This window comes from Epinephelus fuscoguttatus, linkage group LG8, assembly GCF_011397635.1.
Source record: "Epinephelus fuscoguttatus linkage group LG8, E.fuscoguttatus.final_Chr_v1".
NCBI lineage: Eukaryota > Metazoa > Chordata > Actinopteri > Perciformes > Serranidae > Epinephelus > Epinephelus fuscoguttatus.
The window spans coordinates 44,293,952-44,314,167 of record NC_064759.1 but is presented as its reverse complement, the minus strand read 5'-3'; the positions used below and the strand labels follow the sequence as shown (position 1 = coordinate 44,314,167).

The following is a 20,216-nucleotide window of genomic DNA, read 5'->3' as shown; positions in this document are numbered from 1 at the left end:
TAAACAGCACACCCCAAGTGTCAACCTGACCCCAGCCCCCCATCCAGGCACAGTGGTTACCTGCACCAGCGGCCTGGAAGGTGAGATGAGCGTGAAAATACTGATACATGGACTGGAAGTGTGTGCTCTACTAGACTCCGCTGCTCAGAGAAATGTGCTGCCTCTCCACCACTTTGACTCTATTCCTGTCGAGTCCAGACCTCCGATCCAGCCATCCACCGCGGAGGTCTTACAGGGCATCGGACCCAAGGGTTTGACAGTCATGGGGGAAGTCACTCTGCCAGTGCACACAGGGAGCAGGATTACCAACGTGAACTTTATTATAGCCGACACAGCTGGGGACACAGAGGTTATCCTGGGCCACCCTTTTCTGCGGCAGGCACGTGCCCACCTGGATTATGGCCGCAAAGAGATAACCCTCTACGGTGAAAAGGTTCCCCGCTTCGACCCAAACCACCGGCCTGAGGTGCATATTGTCAGAGTGGCTTGCACAACCGTGTTGGTATCAGGCTGTGAATATGTAGTACCCGGCACTGCCCGCGTCCACCTTGCTGCTGATGGAGACATGATGTTGAGCCCCACCAAAGGCTTCATCGAAAAGCACCATGTGTTAGTGGCCCGCATTGTTGTTCAGACGCAGCAATCTACCAACATCCCCATCAGAGTCTTCAACCCTGGCACTGCACCTGTCACCCTAAGGAAAGGGGCCGTGGCCGGGCTCCCTTCAGCCTTTGAAGGTTATGGGAGAGGTGGGGCTTCAACCAACGGAGGCCTCAACGGTGCCTGAGCCTGTTAGTTCTGACTCTGTTTCTGTCCCCAGTCACCTGCAGTCCCTGTACACTGAGAGCTGTGCCAGCCTGTCAGAGGATGATCGTGGTAGAGTGGCCCACCTGCTGCAATCATACAGCGATGTCTTCTCCACCGGGCCCACAGACCTCGGCCACACTAACCTTGTGCAGCACGATATCCTGACCACCCTGGGGCCACCTGTAAAACAGCCCCCACGCAGGATGGCCAGCGACAAACAGCTTGCAGCGGACCAACAGGTGCAGCAGAGCCTGGAGAGCGGTGTAGCACAACCCAGCAAAAGCAGCTAGGCTGCACCAATAGTAATGGTAAGAAAGAAAGATCAGAGCCCACGGTTATGTGTGGATTACCGACCTTTAAATGAACGGACCATCAAGGACGCCTATCCCCTGCCACGCATCCAGGACACCCTGGATACACTCTCCACTGCCAAGTACTTCAGCACACTGGACTTGACATCAGGCTACTGGCAGGTGGAGATGACACCAAGGGCCCGCAAAGCTGCTGCTTTCTGCACCCGGAAAGGACTCTTTGAGTGGAACGTGATGCCGTTCGGGCTGTGCAATGCGCCGGCCATGTTCCAACGGCTTATGGATCGTGTCCTGGCTGGGCTGCAGTGGGAGACGTGCTTGGTGTATCTTGATGATATTATAGTTCTGGGGCGGGATGCTGCTGAAATGCTGGAGCGCCTCAGCCAAGTGTTCACCAGGCTACGCGAAGCCAACCTTAAGCTGAAGCCTTCCAAGTGCTGCCTTTTCCGGGAGCAAGTGGCCTGTCTGGGGCACATCGTCTCTGCCAGAGGTGTTGCCACCGATCCCCAAAAGATCCAGAAAGTGGTTGAGTGGCCCACGCCCCAAAACATCTCAGAGGTACGTCAGTTCATCGGCTTGGCATCCTACTACAGACGTTTCGTGCAGGATTTCGCCACACTTGCCAAGCCGCTCCATGAACTCACTAAAAAGTATGCATGCTTCATCTGGACAGATGAATGCCAGGAAGCATTCAAGGCACTGAAAAGCCAGCTGACATCTGCGCCTGTGCTAGGCTACCCCCTCGACAGTGGCGAGTTGTTTCTCGACACCGACGCCAGTGATTGGGGAATCGGGGCAGTCCTCTCCCAAACACAAGGGGGGGAAGAGAGGGTTCTAGCCTATGGGAGCAGGCGGCTGTCAGCTACAGAGCAGAATTACTGCACCACCAGGCGCGAGCTCCTGGCTGCAGTGGAGTTCACCTCCTACTTCAGGCAATATCTGCTAGGAAGGCCGTTTACCCTCCGGACGGACCACAGCAGCCTGCGCTGGTTGACTAGACTGAGAGAGCCAGAGGGCCAGCTTGCCCGCTGGTTAGAGAAACTAGCAGAGTACGATTTCCAGGTGATCCATCACCCCGGGAGACATCACCAAAACACGGACGCACTTTCCAGGAGGCCGTGCCGTGAGTCATGTCTGTGTACGGTGCCAAAGCCTAATCTAAGTGTCCAATGTCAGCATAAGGCGGTGCAGTGCCGCCTGGATGATGTTTCAGCTGAAGAAGCTGCCATGGAAACATTTACAGAGAAACCTCCAGTGGGGGTAGTGGAGCTTGATGACTGCTGTGGGGGGCCGTTCAACATCTAAGCCAGAGTTTCCTCCAGTGGGGGTAGAGGGCACCTCCAGCGACGACAGCTGTGGCCATGCTTCCACCCATCCAAGCATCCACAGGGTGAATGAGTCACTTCACACCAACCTGTTCTGCGGCTGGACCCAAGAACAGTTGAACAATGCCCAACTAACTGACCCAGATATATCGCCAGTGAGGAAGTGGATGGACGCAGGAGACCGACCATCGTGGACTGATGTAGCACCCTGCAGTCCAGCTACCAAAGCATACTGGGCGCAATGGAAACGACTCTACCGAAGGGATGGAGTTTTGCTGAGGAAATTCTACTGCACAGAAGGTCAAGCGTTCTACCCCCAAATCCTGCTGCCCCACCTGTACCGTGCCTCCGTGATGCAACAGATGCACGACGGCCCAGTGGGTGGCCACTTTGGAGTGGAAAGGACCCTTGCACGCCTTAAGGCCAGGTACTTCTGGTACAGTATGAAGGATGATGTCACACTCTGGTGCTGCACCTGCACTAGCTGCACTGCAAAGGCTCGCCCAAAGAAAACCCCTCAGGCTGCTATGGGTACAGTGCGGGTTGGTGCTCCTATGGAGAGGATAGCGGTCGATTTGATGGGACCCCTAAATGAAACAGAGAGGCGTAACCGCTACATACTTGTAGTATAAGACTACTTCAGCAAATGGGTGGAGGCCTACCCTGTCCCCAACGAGCAAGCAGTGACAGTGGCAGAGAAGATTGCCTCTGAGTGGGTGTGTAGATATGGAGCCCTACCGTGCCTGCACAGTGACCAGGGCACCAATTTTGAATCAGCCGTGTTCCAGGAGCCGTGCGCACTGTTGGGGGTTGACAAGACATGAACAACACCGTTTCATCCTCAGTCCGACGGTCAAATGGAGTGCTTTAATGCCACCTTGCAGAAAATATTGGCCACCACTGCCGAGCATTGCCACTGGGACTGGAATGTCATGATTCCGTATGCAGTCATGGCCTATCGGGCAACCAAACACAGTTCCACAGGCCTGACACCCAACATGATGCTCTTTGGAAGAGAGATTCTGAGCCAATCGACCTGGTTGTTGGTCTGCCCCCGGATACTGACAACTCAAACACACATCCACAGTATGTCCAGCGGCTCAGAACGACTGGAGCTCACACCAGCTGGCACAGGAGGTGCTGGGAAAATCTGCTGAGTGGGCCAAACGCCAGTACGACAAAAACATCTGTCAGGTCCAGCACAAAGTTGGTGATGCAGTTTGGTACCTGATAAAAGGGACCAAGAGGGTGAAAAACAAGGTACGGAAGTTCTTACCTTCTTACGAGGGCCCTTACTTCATTGTGGGACTGCTGGACGACCTGATCTACCGAATCAAAAAGAGCCCGAGAGCAAAGACCAAAGTAGTCCACCACGACAGGCTCAAGCCCTACCATTCCAGAGCCCCGCTGGACACTAGCTGGGTCCTCTAAGATGCTGACACCTGGGCATCAGTGGAGGTGTTGCCGCCTTCACCCGACTCAGCTCCCTCACTCCAGACGTCGACAGCCGTAACCTGGTCAGCGCTTCATCAGACACCGAGGATGCAGCCCTGGAGGCCCTTCCGGGTTTCTACTCCTCACCTCCAGGCCAGCCTATTGGCATTTTTGCATACTTTTATGGGCCTATTTAGTTAGTTAGCTGACTAAGTTGAGTGATTTGGGCCCTTTTTAGCTGCATATCTTGGTTTTAACACCCTGCACCTTTAAGTTAACTTGAGAATTCAGTAGAGATGTGCAAAGAGAATTTGATTTGTTTACAATTAAGGTGTTACCCTGAATTACCTCTTGTGCCTGAAGAGTTTGGTCACAGAAGATTTAATCTAAGTAGTTTAATGGACAGCATCACTTCCTTTCAGTATGGACTGTGAATGTTATTTTGTTGTTTGGTTACATCCCTATGAGAAGTATAAACAGCATGCTTCCATGGATGTTATATTGACATTGTCCTTCACCTGAAATTGTTTTGCCACAAGAGGAAGGCTCATTCAAAGACTGTGGGAAACAAGGGTTGCTATGGGAAATGTTTGAATTTATAATGTCTCATGTTTGCTTTCTTTAGATGTAACATGCTGGAGTGATGTTAAAGCTTGAATCATCATCCAGAGTGGGGGTAGTGTCACCGGCCAGCCCTGTCCCTTTAAGGCCGTGGCCGGTGCATGTGTGTGACGTAGAGGTGCAGGAAGGAAAAACAGAGTTGAGGAAAACATCCACAGTGGCCGACGTACGAAGAAGAGTTAGCTCATGTTAATGTCCAAGTGTTTAGTCCACAACAGTGTCCAGACAGAGTTTGACCAGACACAGTGTTGTATTCTGCTTTTTGCTGACGTAAGGAATTGAATGTGCGGTTTTGCACGAAAGAAGCCACTTCATCCGCCTTCCTTCCCTTTCCTTCCTTCGGACTCTTAAGACGCCAGTTACCAGCTATATATATATATATATATATATATATACAGTACAGGCCAAAAGTTTGGACACACCTTCTCATTCAATGCGTTTTCTTTATTTTCATGACTATTTACATTGTAGATTCTCACTGAAGGCATCAAAACTATGAATGAACACATGTGGAGTTATGTACTTAACAAAAAAAGGTGAAATAACTGAAAACATGTTTTATATTCTAGTTTCTTCAAAATAGCCACCCTTTGCTCTGATTACTGCTTTGCACACTCTTGGCATTCTCTCCATGAGCTTCAAGAGGTAGTCACCTGAAATGGTTTCCACTTCACAGGTGTGCCTTATCAGGGTTAATTAGTGGAATTTCTTGCTTTATCAATGGGGTTGGGACCATCAGTTGTGTTGTGCAGAAATCAGGTTAATACACAGCCGACAGCCCTATTGGACAACTGTTAAAATTCATATTATGGCAAGAACCAATCAGCTAACTAAAGAAAACGCAGTGGCCATCATTACTTTAAGAAATGAAGGTCAGTCAGTCCGGAAAATTGCAAAAACTTTAAATGTGTCCCCAAGTGGAGTCGCAAAAACCATCAAGCGCTACAACGAAACTGGCACACATGAGGACCGACCCAGAAAAGGAAGACCAAGAGTCACCTCTGCTTCTGAGGATAAGTTCATCCGAGTCACCAGCCTCAGAAATCGCAAGTTAACAGCAGCTCAGATCAGAGAGCAGATGAATGCCACACAGAGTTCTAGCAGCAGACCCATCTCTAGAACAACTGTTAAGAGGAGACTGCGCGAATCAGGCCTTCATGGTCAAATAGCTGCTAGGAAACCACTGCTAAGGAGAGGCAACAAGCAGAAGAGATTTGTTTGGGCCAAGAAACACAAGGAATGGACATTAGACCAGTGGAAATCTGTGCTTTGGTCTGGTGAGTCCAAATTTGAGATCTTTGGTTCCAACCGCCGTGTCTTTGTGAGACGCAGAAAAGGTGAACGGATGGATTCCACATGCCTGGTTCCCACTGTGAAGCATGGAGGAGGAGGTGTGATGGTGTGGGGGTGTTTTGCTGGTGACACTGTTGGGGATTTATTCAAAATTGAAGGCACACTGAACCAGCATGGCTACCACAGCATCCTGCAGCGACATGCCATCCCATCCGGTTTGCGTTTAGTTGGACGATCATTTCTTTTTCAACAGGACAATGACCCCAAACACACCTCCAGGCTGTGTAAGGGCTATTTGACCAAGAAGGAGAGTGATGGAGTGCTGCGGCAGATGACCTGGCCTCCACAGTCACCGGACCTGAACCCAATCGAGATGGTTTGGGGTGAGCTGGACCGCAGAGTGAAGGCAAAGGGGCCAACAAGTGCTAAACACCTCTGGGAACTCCTTCAAGACTGTTGGAAAACCATTTCAGGTGACTACCTCTTGAAGCTCATGGAGAGAATGCCAAGAGTGTGCAAAGCAGTAATCAGAGCAAAGGGTGGCTACTTTGAAGAAACTAGAATATAAAACATGTTTTCAGTTATTTCACCTTTTTTTGTTAAGTACATAACTCCACATGTGTTCATTCATAGTTTTGATGCCTTCAGTGAGAATCTACAATGTAAATAGTCATGAAATAGAACTAAAGAAAACGCATTGAATGAGGTGTGTCCAAACTTTTGGCCTGTACTATATATATATATATATATATATATCTCCAATCTTGTCATGATGTTGAAGTCTTCTAACGTAGAAATTAAAAATAATGTTTCCACTCGGGACCATCTCTTGTTTTTAGAAGCTGCCATCTTGTCATCGCGCCAGAAGGGCAAGGAAACGAGCATGCGCAGAAAGACTGGAATGAATTTAAAGAGGAATGAGTGTATACAAGTGCGAGAAATTCTTTCATTCGGAATAAGAAACGGAATATTACAGCCCCTTACATCGGAATGAATTTTCAATCACATTGGCCATTTTCATTCCAAATTAGGTGTTTACAAAATCACTAATGGGAATGAACTTTAATTCTGAATGAAGAGGGAATTAAACTGTCCATGTAAATGCACTGACTGTTACCAGGTGACATTTATCAAAAGGACTAAATAGGCGTATTTTACTCTCACTTTTGTCAGTCACAGAGCACAGGTTTTTTACATTCTTTAATTAGCACTGAGAGCATGCCTGCATCAGACACATATCACACAAAGCTTGAACTTGTTACAGCTGGCAGAGACATGTTTTTGTGTCATCCAGATATTTGCTTACAGCATGGATGGGAAATTCCCACAGCAACCCCCCCGACACGCGTCTCGATATACCCCCAGGCTGTTATGAGGTCTTCATTATCTTGTCAACATCAAGAGGCAGGACCAATTTCCCACAGGCGTATCTTCGTCATGGTCTTAACATGATGTCACTCTCCATGTGCAAGTGATTTATAGCTTTTTAACTGCAGTTTGTGTCTCTGTGTAGGTGCTGTACCTCCACTGTTCACTGTCAGTCAGTCTCACCCCTTCCTATGTCTCAAAGTCCTGTAACTACAACAAGGCTGCTGGCAGGTGAGTAACCCATGTGTATTAAATGAACCCTCTTCACAAGTATTACACAATGGAATGAGAATGAAAACTAGATGATAAATATCAGATTAATAAGAATAGTAATTAATAATATGTAATATTACATTTTGAGAGTAACTTGCCTAACACTTAAAAAGACGTGTACAGTGACATGTCTCTCTAGCTTGTGGGAAAGCAAATTGGTTCTTAAAAGGTTTGCAAGTTCAACGAACTGCTTACCAGCACTAGCACTAGCCCAGAACCAGGATTAGGTTCTCCTTAGCAGAGAGGGGGTATCAAAAGCTTTGACCCAAATGTAGCCAGTCTGCTCATCAGAGATAAGCCAAGGGAGAATGTCTTTTAAGTTGTCTGGGTATCACCGTAGCAATAACTTTGCATTCTGTCTCAAGCAATTAACTTGAGTGGTGACAAAGTCTGTCATACTTATTGTCACATATGTATACTATCAGATACTTTCAACATATTGTACCACAGTAGCTGTAATTAGAATTATAATGTTATTACTTCAATTAATGTTGTTGTAAGCTACTGTCATTACCATCTGTCCTGCATCTCTCTTTGTCTCTGTCTCTCTCTCTCTTTCTGTCTCATTGTGTCATATGGATTACTGTTAATTTATCATGTTGATCTGTTCTGTGCGACATCAATTGCAAGTCTGTCCACCCAGGAAGAGGGATCCCTCCTCAGTTGCTCTTCCTGAGGTTTCTACCATTTTTTTCCCCTGTTAAAGTTTTTTTTGGGGAGTTTTTCCTTATCCGCTGTGAGGGTCATAAGGACAGAGGGATGTCGTATGCTCTAAAGCCCTGTGAGGCAAATTGTGATTTGTGATATTGGGCTTTATAAATAAAATTGATTGATTTATAAAAACATGAAAGAACTTAAAACCATTTCTGCAGTAGCTCCCCCTACAATAGTTGTAAACAGGAGCACATGTTGCCATGATATGATACAACATCAGCCCCAGTGTCACAGCTGATAATGAGAACATATTTGGTACATTTTGCATTGCAGAATGAACAGGTGGTAATAACAGTGGTGGTTCTAGCACATTTGGTGCCCTAGGCAAGCCTCCCGCTAAGGCTATGAATAAGTGGCGCCATTTGTGGCACCGCCTATGGATGACAGTGCCATTAGCATTCTCCCATACTGCCTATGTCACGGGCCAGCACAGAGTAATAATTTGGGGAAAGTGGCGTGATCACTTCATGATGAAATGTGTTTGTGTGCCTTGAATGAAGTAAAATGTTTTCAGTAGTGGACATGACTGCTTTGTTCTTTCATGTGTGTAGGTGGGAGGAGCTGGAAGGCCCACCTTCAGTATGCTCCTGCTGTGATTCCATGTGCACTGATAAACAGCACTGTAAGTTCTGAGAACGTAGTCAGACTGAACAAATGAGTCTACATCACACCATACCAGCTGGCAACTGGACATCAGTAAACACATCAAAGTTATATTTAATAAAAGAATCACACTGATCATCAATTGTGAAGTATCTCAGAATATATATGCCACTTTATGATTTCTAGTGAGGGTGCCACAGTATAGGCAGTTCTGTAATATGTAATATGGTTCAATTATTTCCAATCCTGTTGTCCATTTAAGTAAAGATAGAAAAACACCAATTATAGTTTAAAACCTGCACCATCACTGGTTTTATATGTTCTCTTTGTTGTCCTTTTTTTACTCAGCTATCAAGGACACAGTCAGCAGTCCAGTCTGGCGCATTGGACAGAGGGGTGAATACCAACCAAGGATGAGGGCAACATCTTTTCAAGATGATGAGGAAAGAGAATTGGTGGATCAAAAAGAGAAGGTGGAAGAAAGAATGGATGAACACCATAAAAAAGTCAAGACTTTTCCATTGGAGACAGAGATGAGTCATGAGGAGAAGGATGAAGAAGCCATTCCTAAGGAGACTACTGATGAAAAAGAATGGAGGCATAATGCTTCATTCACCCAGCAGGGCAAGAGAGAAAAGGAGGAGAGTAAGATGGAAAGTGTAGATATGGAAAAGGCAGGCACCCAGCCAGAAGAATTAGCAACAGATGGCATGATTATGTCGGACCAGACTAGAGCAGAGGAGGCCTGGGAGGTCACTAATACCAACAAAGGTTCTGTGAGTGGTTCATTCAGTGACAACAGTAGCACTAATGCTTCAAGAGGTAGTTCTGGTACAACCACTTTTACTACAAGCAATTTCAGTTTTGGTATTGATTATGATAAAACAAGTAATTATGGTTCTGCTGAGAATGTTATCACATCTGTTACTCCTGTCTTTCAGCTTTGTCCTAATAGTGATCAAATGAATTGTAGTGCCACCAATAATAGTGCAGGACAAGGTGCCACCTATACTGTTATTGGTGCAGAGAGCTTTACCTCCAGTAATGTAAGAGTTACATCTGGTACAAGTAGATTTGGTTCTAGGAATTCAAGAGTCCATGAGGGTTTGCTTGGCAGTAAATTTGAGACAATGGCTGGGACACATTCTGCCACCAGTGACTATGAAATTGACCCCCCAGGTTTTCTTGATGTCAGCAGGCCAGAGTCAGAAAAGTTGGGCACTTTCCTGTGGTCAGACCAGTTCAAGTCTGTCAGTAACTCAGTTGACACCAAGTCTGATGAGATCCAAGAGCTAGCAGGTGATTCTGTTGACAATAAAGGACCACATGCAGATGATATAATACTTCACAGTCTTCAGATCAGAGGGTTAGAGTCAGAGCAGTTCGATCATCCAGATGGGTTCAGGGACGCAGTCTTTGTAAACCGGTTACTTGGTGATTCTGATTTTGATTCTGGAATTGAAGAAGGTGAAGCTTTTCATCTGAGTCAGTTTACTGGAGCAGTGAAGACACAAGAATTTTCTGATACCATTAGCAGACCACACGATGTCAGTTCTGGCTCTGTTAGTTCAGAGGAAATGCATCTAGACCACCCCAGGCACTCTGCATTTGTTACAGTTACTACTATGCTGCAAGGCTCTGAGAGCAGGCAGTGGGCTGAGGTAGTATCAGGATGGGGCATGCAGAGTTTAGGGTTTGTGGTGGAGCAGCCAATGGAGGAATTGAGAGATAAAGTGATGGAAGACTTCTATTAAGATTAGTGGATTCGTTCTCTGAGGTGGTTTCCACAAATCCCCAAAATACTGCTGTGCAGTCTAATCCATTTCAGCAGACCACCAAACAATTCTATCTTCAAGTTTTTTTACATTCAGTTTTTGACCGGTCACTGCTGTTAACATGGGAGTGGACAATATATGAGAAACACGTTTCACTATAATGCAGTTTAGCATAATATTAATACAGCCTCTAAACTGACAGTTTAACACACGTCTGAATCAGTCTCAACAAAACAGTAAAGGATAACGTGCTGAGCTGTTGTATTGGATTATACTGGGTCGTACAGATGTTTAATTATTGATATATTTAATATAGGTGAGTGGCTGAAAGAGAGCTTTGCAGGAGAGAAGAGTGAGGTCAAAGAGTAGTTGAAGGTCATAGTAGGGTCATGACCTGAATCCACATATGAAGCTTCAGCAGGAGGAAATTAGATAGCTCCTGATTATCAGTCAGTGTCATCTGGTTTTTATCACAATTGATGAAAACATAACATCCATTTCTTTCAAATGCTGGAACTTTCCTTGGTTTTGGGAACCACGAGAGATATAGGAACCTTTCTATTAATCTTATGTACCATGGACAGCTTAGAGCAGTGTAACTCCCAAATTGCTCACATGGAACATGGAGTACTTGAACTAAAAACCTGGACCAGGGGCAAACTTCCAGGCAAACCTCACTGGTTCTGGAGCATAATAAATAGTTGCAGAATCTGGTGTTCAGTTGGCTGTAAACATGGTGATGAATAATAAAATTCTTTAACCAAGCCCTTACCTACCCTTGCCTTGTTTTCATTAACATAGGTTGCGTGGAAATCTAGGGTGTACACCCACCTCTCCGCCAGTGCGCACTGCAAGGCTCTAACCCTAAAACCTCCCCTCAATGGGTCTCATTCATGAAACGTGAGCAGAAGGAATTTGTGTGTAAACTGTTCGCAGACGGAAATTTACGTGCATGTCCGCATTCATCAATATTTTAGTAGCTCTGATCTTTTCGTAGCTACTAACAAAATCTACTCCTGCTCCTGACCACTCGTAGTGCTTGTGCAAATTTAGTAAAGCACATAAATATTGCTTGCCACTACTGGAAATTACAATTTTAACTCGTATTGCTCTCTGTTATGTACACAATACACCGATGCCTTTGAAACACGTAATCTAAACATGACAAAAATATTAAAAATACAACACATTTAGTTAAATTAGTTAGCAGTTAGCAGGTTTAAGATCCAGATTAGGTTCATGATTGTGAATTATCTATGTAAATCGACTCAATAGATTACACGTTCTTTCTACATGTTGAATGATGATAATAAAAATATCCGTAAGGACTGCCGGGTCACAGCCTCTTCGGCCTTGGTGCCTGGGTTCAGCAGGGGCAGCAGGGGCAGCAGGTGGTGGGGCCACGAAGGAGCACGCGCCAGCTGAAAGATTTTTTTTTCTTTTTTTTTTTTTGGCTTTTTGATCATTTGAATGAATAGATCTGATTTGAAAACTGTTTAATTTACATTGTATTAAACAGAGCTTTAGGCTATTAAGATTCAAATAATTTGAAGACGATGCATACAAAACTGCTAGGCTATATGTTATCCGTATCATTTGTTAAAATAAATGTTAAATAGCTCTACATTCCGACAGCCATCACTGATTTAGAGTTTATCCATTATGCACAAAACATCTCTGGTTTCCCGTTCCCACTTCATTCAAAACCCCACAAATGAATCTTCTGTTTGTTTGGTGACCACTTTTTTGTGTGCTTATGCGTTTCTTTGCCTCCAGTTTCATATCAAACCATTTACGCTTCACCTCTGACATGGTTCTTTGTACGAAGACAACATTAACAGCATATGTTACCTCCCTCCAGGCCTTCGCTTTGCCTGTCCCTGTCACACCACTACTAACTGAAGAAAATAAAATGTTTTTTCTTAAGTCCACTTCACCCAAAATTATTTCAGTCTCCGCTTCGGAAAAATTATTTTTTCTTTCTCTCTCTTTCTTCCTTTGCGCCATGACTGACAGGTGACTGGATGCACCTACACCTCTTTATATGGTGGTCATTGGCTATTCATGGGCGGGGATTTATGCTAATTGCTGATTACCGGGAGCACACTTTCACTTTACGATGGATTGGCATTCATGATCATACACACGTGTTTACGATCAAATCTGAGTTTCCCGCAGCGTTCCTGAATCCGGAGTAGGTTTTTAGTAGAGTAGGCTTTTATGTGCAAATCTACACACAGATTTACTCACTTTTCATGAATGAGACCCATTCATGTCCTTTTACTGCATATTGCTAACAAAGCTTAACTGCATGTCACGAACTTGGCATCTTCCCCGGAGCCTTTGTGCTCCACTGTCTTGTATCTCCGCTATACCTGGATCGTGTGTCGTGGTTACGCTGCTGCCGTGGTCCTGCCTGGTGCCTCCTACTACTGTTACTATTATTAGTCATACTACCGCTATTATTATACTCATAGGATTGATCGCCACATACATATACTATCATATATTAATATATACTTATAACATATACGCTACCAAAAACTATAATTAATATATTACTGCTGAAATGTTATTGTAGCTATTGTCATTACTGTTTGCCATGCATCTCTCTCTGTCTTACTTTCTCTTAATATATCATTTTGTTATGTGGATTACTGTAAATGTATTATGTTGATCTATTTTGTACACACAACATCTATTGCATGTCTGTTCGTCCTGGAAGAGGGATCCTTCCTCAGTTGCCCTTCCTTAGGTTTCTACCTTTATTTTTTCCCGTGAAAGGGGATTGTTTGGGGAGTTTTTCCTTGTCCACAGTGAGGGTGCAAAGGACATCATATGCTGTAAAGCCCTCTGAGGCAAATTGTGATTTGTGATATTGGGCTATAAATAAAATAAAAATGAGTTGAATTGAATTGAATTTATAACAGTAAATATTACTGTTAAAGGCCAGTTCAGACCAAAGATTCCAGATGCAACAAAATGGTTTTAGGACATTGCAGAAAAAAAGTTGCAGTGGTCTGAATGACTCAGTTGCATATCAGCTCAGGTCAGCTATGCAGTTGCATGGGATTCAGCGGGCAATGCGTCACAGACCGTCTCGAACCTTATATACAGTACAGGCCAAAAGTTTGGACACACCTTCTCATTCAATGCGTTTTCTTTATTTTCATGACTATTTACATTGTAGATTCTCACTGAAGGCATCAAAACTATGAATGAACACATGTGGAGTTATGTACTTAACAAAAAAGGTGAAATAACTGAAAACATGTTTTATATTCTAGTTTCTTCAAAATAGCCACCCTTTGCTCTGATTACTGCTTTGCACACTCTTGGCATTCTCTCCATGAGCTTCAAGAGGTAGTCACCTGAAATGGTTTCCACTTCACAGGTGTGCCTTATCAGGGTTAATTAGTGGAATTTCTTGCTTTATCAATGGGGTTGGGACCATCAGTTGTGTTGTGCAGAAGTCAGGTTAATACACAGCCGACAGCCCTATTGGACAACTGTTAAAATTCATATTATGGCAAGAACCAATCAGCTAACTAAAGAAAAACGAGTGGCCATCATTACTTTAAGAAATGAAGGTCAGTCAGTCCGGAAAATTGCAAAAACTTTAAATGTGTCCCTGCCGGAGTCGCAAAAACCATCAAGCGCTACAACGAAACTGGCACACATGAGGACCGACCCAGGAAAGGAAGACCAAGAGTCACCTCTGCTTCTGAGGATACGTTCATCCGAGTCACCAGCCTCAGAAATCGCAAGTTAACAGCAGCTCAGATCAGAGACCAGATGAATGCCACACAGAGTTCTAGCAGCAGACCCATCTCTAGAACAACTGTTAAGAGGAGACTGCGTGAATCAGGCCTTCATGGTCAAATAGCTGCTAGGAAACCACTGCTAAGGAGAGGCAACAAGCAGAAGAGATTTGTTTGGGCCAAGAAACACAAGGAATAGACATTAGACCAGTGGAAATCTGTGCTTTGGTCTGATGAGTCCAAATTTAAGATCTTTGGTTCCAACCGCTGTGTCTTTGTGAGACGCAGAAAAGGTGAACGGATGGATTCCACATGCCTGGTTCCCACTGTGAAGCATGGAGGAGGAGGTGTGATGGTGTGGGGGTGTTTTGCTGGTGACACTGTTGGGGATTTATTCAAAATTGAAGGCACACTGAACCAGCATGGCTACCACAGCATCCTGCAGCGACATGCCATCCCATCCGGTTTGCGTTTAGTTGGACGATCAACAGGACAATGACCCCAAACACACCTCCAGGCTGTGTAAGGGCTATTTGACCTAGAAGGAGAGTGATGGAGTGCGGCAGATGACCTGGCCTCCACAGTCACCGGACCTGAACCCAATCGAGATGGTTTGGGGTGAGCTGGACCGCAGAGTGAAGGCAAAGGGGCCAACAAGTGCTAAACACCTCTGGGAACTCCTTCAAGACTGTTGGAAAACCATTTCAGGTGACTACCTCTTGAAGCTCATGGAGAGAATGCCAAGAGTGTGCAAAGCAGTAATCAGAGCAAAGGGTGGCTACTTTGAAGAAACTAGAATATAAAACATGTTTTCAGTTATTTCACCTTTTTTTGTTAAGTACGTAACTCCACATTCATCGTTTATTCATAGTTTTGATGCCTTCAGTGAGAATCTACAATGTAAATAGTCATGAAAATAAAGAAAACACATTGAATGAGAAGGTGTGTCCAAACTTTTGGCCTGTACTGTATGTATGTATATGTATATGTGTGTGTATATATATATATATTATATATGTATATGTAAATAAATATATAAATAAGTATATATATATATATATATATATATATGTATATATATATATGTATATATATATATATATATGTATATATATATATATATATGTATATATATATATATATATGTATATATATATATATATATGTATATATATATATATATATATATATATATGTATATATATATATATATATATATATATATATATGTATATATATATATATATATATATATATATATGCCCATGATGTAACCAAGCAGAAGGAGATTTTATTTTTTTAGTAACTCACCTGTTTATATTTCATTAAGGCTTAAAGTTAGGCATATTTAAGGGCTTGAGTGACAGGTTGTCTGCTGATTTGTCCTTGGCTTCTCAGTCAGATCCAGCCCCTCACTCCTCCACAGCCCCACCCTCTCACCCACATATGTTCACTTTAGCAACGCAACGCAACACAACGCAACGCAACGAGAGCAACGGCCGAAATACAGAAGTTAAGGCTTCAAAACGGCAGTTCAAAAAGCAATGACTGACATTATGGTAGCTACTTAAATTATTTTATACAGTTTATGGATGTAACATGTAATACTCAAGTCAGGCAGGTTTCTTCACCATAACACGGACACAGTTATGCTCAATGATCAGTATCTCAGTGTATCATTTCCATTTTTAAACAGAGAAGAAACAATATTTTAATGGTCAACAGGCACACAATCAAAGACACAACAGATGGGGACGTTGCTGAAATATTTTTAATGATTAGAAATGCTTTTGGATATGTGGAAGGAATAGACTAAAGAAAGTGGCTTACAAACACAGCATACTGTAATCCTCCACAGTTACAACAAAGTAGTCTTCATTTGTTTTGCAATCATCAGGGGATTCTACCATGCAGTGACATGAGAAAATGATCATTGTTGCATACTATCAACTTAGTGCCAAATAATCCTCCTTTAGAAAGGTTACAAAGTCAGAGAGGTGTGTTAATGAAATTCATGATCATTTTGGAGGCTGCAGTTTGTGCTGCTGTTGAATTGTATTATATCAAGGGGTGTTTGTGTTATTTAGCCTCCAGTCAGTATAATGCAGGACAATTCAATGGCATCACACACACTGCAGTCTCTAAAATGATCATACAGTTGAATTAACATCTCTCCAAAAAAGTTCCAATAAAGAGAGAGGATTTATTGCAGGATTGTTGTATTAGACTGCATTAGTTTTAGCTTGTCATTATTAGCTCGGTGTACCTAATAAATAGGTAACTGAGAGTACAACTCAGTTAAAGTTAGTTAACAAAATGGTTTTAGTTGTAACAGCAGTAACACACAACATTCAGAATACATCATCTTAGAATTAACTGTAACTACATTAAAAATATTTTGTAGGCAGTTTCTCAAAAGGAACAAAAAATGATGTGATGATTGATTGATTAATTGCTTGATTGATTGATTACACATTTAAATAGGAGGAGGCTTTTAAGATCAGATTTTTGACATTTCAACTATATCTTTAATTGTGAAACTAGATTTTCGATTTTCTGTAGCCTTCAGCACCTGAGTACAGTTGGAATTTTACTGCAGAAGAATCGACAATTATAAGTTTACAGTATAAACACAGTATTGCTGAGTATATTTTCTTAAAATAGATTTAATTAAGAGAAGATGAATTTCTGCACGTGTTTGTCCCTGTTCTATTCTTTTTTGAGGCTGGCATAGCAACCCCTCACTCCTTTCTGCACTCCACAGCTTTGCCCTCTTTCACAGGGCTTGTCCTTGCAGTGCACCACCCCTCCATGACACACACAGTGCTGCTGGCAGTCCGAGTCAGCGTAGAACTCCTCACCAGACATGAAGTACTGACCTTTGTACTGGCATCCACACTGAGCCAGTGGCACACAGCGATCCTAGAAGATCAAAGTTCAGTCAGGACAATGCCATACTGTTGCAGTGGCTGCAGTTACTAGATGGAATATTTGTGATTGACTATACACACTAAAGCATTTATATGTGCACTGAATAAAACCCTACTTCCTTTTCTCCTCCTTCCTCCATTTTACACTTTAGTGTAACACAAAGTGTTCAACACAGTCGACAACTGTAACATTGTACTAAAGGAAACAGTTTTGACAGAATTTACTACTGTTGAAGATATTGAACAAAAGGTGACCCCTCTGTTCAATTCCCCTAGCTCCCATTAAGAAGAAAGGTGACATACATATACATACATATTTTTTTTTGTTGGTTTGTTTTTTTTGTTTGGTTTGGATTTTTTCTAGGAATTTTGAGGTTTTACCAACTTGTAATTTGTATGCAACATTCTATAGTTGCGCTGGGGAAATGTGGACTTACTACCTCAGTATTATTAAAACACTAGCTACACCCCCAGTTCCCCCAGTGCTGCACCTCCACAGAAAAATGGTACTGACTACTTGCTAAGCACTAATACATGACACTTTTACATCAAATCCATCATACAGTTTGCACTCTCTGGACTTGCTATCTGCCTCTGTTCCCAGAACTCGTACTGAGTTTGGGAAGAGGGCATTCATGTCCCCAAAAATCACTAAAATTGCAGGAACTTAACACCATTCATGATTTTAAAACTCAGCTTACAGGCTTTATAATGGCAAATTTTGGAGTGTGTAAATGTTTTACTGCATAGTATTTTATCATCATCACATAAGTGTCCTTTTAGTGTGTATTGTGGTGCACTGTTTTTGTTTAACATGAACTTTTCCTCCTCAGGATCCCCTGTTACCACCTTCTCTGCCCCCATCCAGCCCTCTCCTCCTCCCCCTTCCCCCACCGGACTGTATTTGTAGGGCATAACCCCTCCATAGGACTCTGAGCCTTTCTCTCTTTTTCTCATGTCTGTGCTTTCTTCTTTATGTGTGTCTTATTATGTTTTGTTCTTTAATCCTGACATTTTGGCCAGGCCTTGATCGTAAAGGGGTCATTTGATCTCAAGCAAATTTGCCTGGTAAAATAAAGGTTAAATAAATAAATAAATAAAGGATATTTCAAGGTGTTCTCATCCCAACTTGTCAAACACTGACGATTTGTCAGTGGACCTAAACATCAAAAGACAATGCGCTGGGTAGTCTCCTATATCGGCTTTGACCGACCACAGGCAGAGTCTCAACTGATCCTATGCTAGGTCCCACCCCCAGATACAGACAGGCCAATCATAGCGTAGCATCGGGTCAGCTCAGACCAGGGTCCTACAACACGACTGTGCACCATAGACTTGTTCCAGATTTCCTTCATTTTCAGGATGGCTTTGTTAATTTTGAGCTAAACGTTGTGCCTGGAGCATATCATGTATTAATGAAACTCTTTACCTGGAGGTTAGAATCAATTTTCAATCAATTTTATTTATAAAGCCCAATATCACAAATCACAATTTGCCTCACAGGGCTTTACAGCATACGACATCCCTCCTCTCCCCCCAAAAAAACCCTTTAACGGGGAAAAAAACATGGTAAAAACCTCAGGAAGAGCAACTGAGGAGGGATCCCTCTTCCAGGACGGACAGACGTGCAATAGATGTCGTACAGAACAGATCAGCATAATAAATTAACAGTAATTCATATGACACAATAAGACAGAAAGAGAGACAGAGACAGAGATAGAGAGATGCAGGTAATGACAGTAGCTTACAACAACATTAATGAAAGTAATAATATTATAATTATAATTCTGGCTATTGTGGTACAATATGTTGAAAGTATATATTAATATCTGATAGTTTACATATGTGACAATAATCATATGTGTATAATAATAATAGTAGAAATATGACTAATGATAACAGCAGCAGCAGGAGGCATCTGTCAGGACCACGGCAGCAGCACAACCACCGACCTCACACTATCCATGCACCGCTGCGTGTCCAAGGAGATACATGTTTCTTCCCCAGTCCAAAACCAAATCCAAATCCTGGAAAGTGTAGTATTAGCTAGCAAGCAACTGAAGGTATGCCCTACTGAATGTACCATCAAACTTAAATTAAAAGCCTAGTCCTAATTAAACACCCAGTCCCTTTTACTAGCCTGATGTGGCTACACATTTTAACAAATAAAGGCCTGTCTCAATTAGATGTCTGGTCTGGTTGCCAAGCAGTTAATCTTAATAGAAGTTCTTTGGATGTATAAAACCAGTATCTTGGCTACCCACCTGAGCTAACGTTAGTTTCCTGCTTCAATTGCACATACAAATATAACCATGAACACCAAAGAAGACCATAAATGATTCAGATTTACCTGCATGGTAAACAAGAGAGACAAAATAAAAAAACCATTCATCTTCAGACATGCCACACAGCTGGCTGAACTTTGGCAAAGTTTCCCTTTATAGTCATTGTCTTCTGTCTCGATCACCAGTGATGTAGTAGTTCACTTTTACACTGTGATCTGAATGTTAGATTTTAGCCTGTGACTATCTACATCTTTTTAACCTGTTTTTGCTGCTCAGTGAGTTTGACATCCTGCATGTATCACATCAAACAGCTAACTCCCACATGAAAGTTCAGAGTTTGTTTGACCCATCCACTTCCCATCCTATACAGACTTTCACACTCTTTATCATATGATCTTTGCCAGCGGCATCAGAAATAGCCGCTGTCTGATCCACATCATACCGCTACAAAGAGTGTCTCGGTGCATAAGTGTCTGATGCTGACATCCACTGAGATAGCGGTGATATTTGACCAGTTTGGTTGTGGCTGGCAGCATCAGAAATACAGGTGCTGGTCATATAATTAGAATATCATGAAAAAGTCGATTTATTTCAGTAATTCCATTCAAAAAGTGAAACTTGTATAATGTATACCTTCATTCCACACAGACTGATATATTTCAAGTGTTTATTTCTTTTAATTTTGATGATTATAACTGACAACTAATGAAAACCCC

The 20,216-nt window shown here is 43.0% G+C and overlaps 2 protein-coding genes across 2 annotated transcripts in view; one reads left to right on the top strand and one right to left on the bottom strand.

The window, feature by feature from the left end:
• The window catches only part of LOC125892577 (uncharacterized), a 51,048-nt gene extending 37,713 nt beyond the window's left edge, over positions 1-13,335 (top strand). Inside the window, exons 7-9 of the mRNA XM_049582583.1 lie at positions 7,305-7,390; positions 8,698-8,768; positions 9,098-13,335. Of these exons, the coding sequence (XP_049438540.1) occupies positions 7,305-7,390; positions 8,698-8,768; positions 9,098-10,503 (1,563 nt within the window). The 3' untranslated portion in view covers positions 10,504-13,335. The remainder of the gene's footprint in view (positions 1-7,304; positions 7,391-8,697; positions 8,769-9,097) is intronic.
• Positions 13,336-16,010: 2,675 nt separating this feature from the next.
• The window catches only part of LOC125892843 (IgGFc-binding protein-like), a 99,110-nt gene continuing 94,904 nt past the window's right edge, over positions 16,011-20,216 (bottom strand). The window contains exon 15 of the mRNA XM_049583139.1: positions 16,011-17,207. Coding sequence (XP_049439096.1) covers positions 16,995-17,207 — 213 coding nt within the window. The 3' untranslated portion in view covers positions 16,011-16,994. The remainder of the gene's footprint in view (positions 17,208-20,216) is intronic.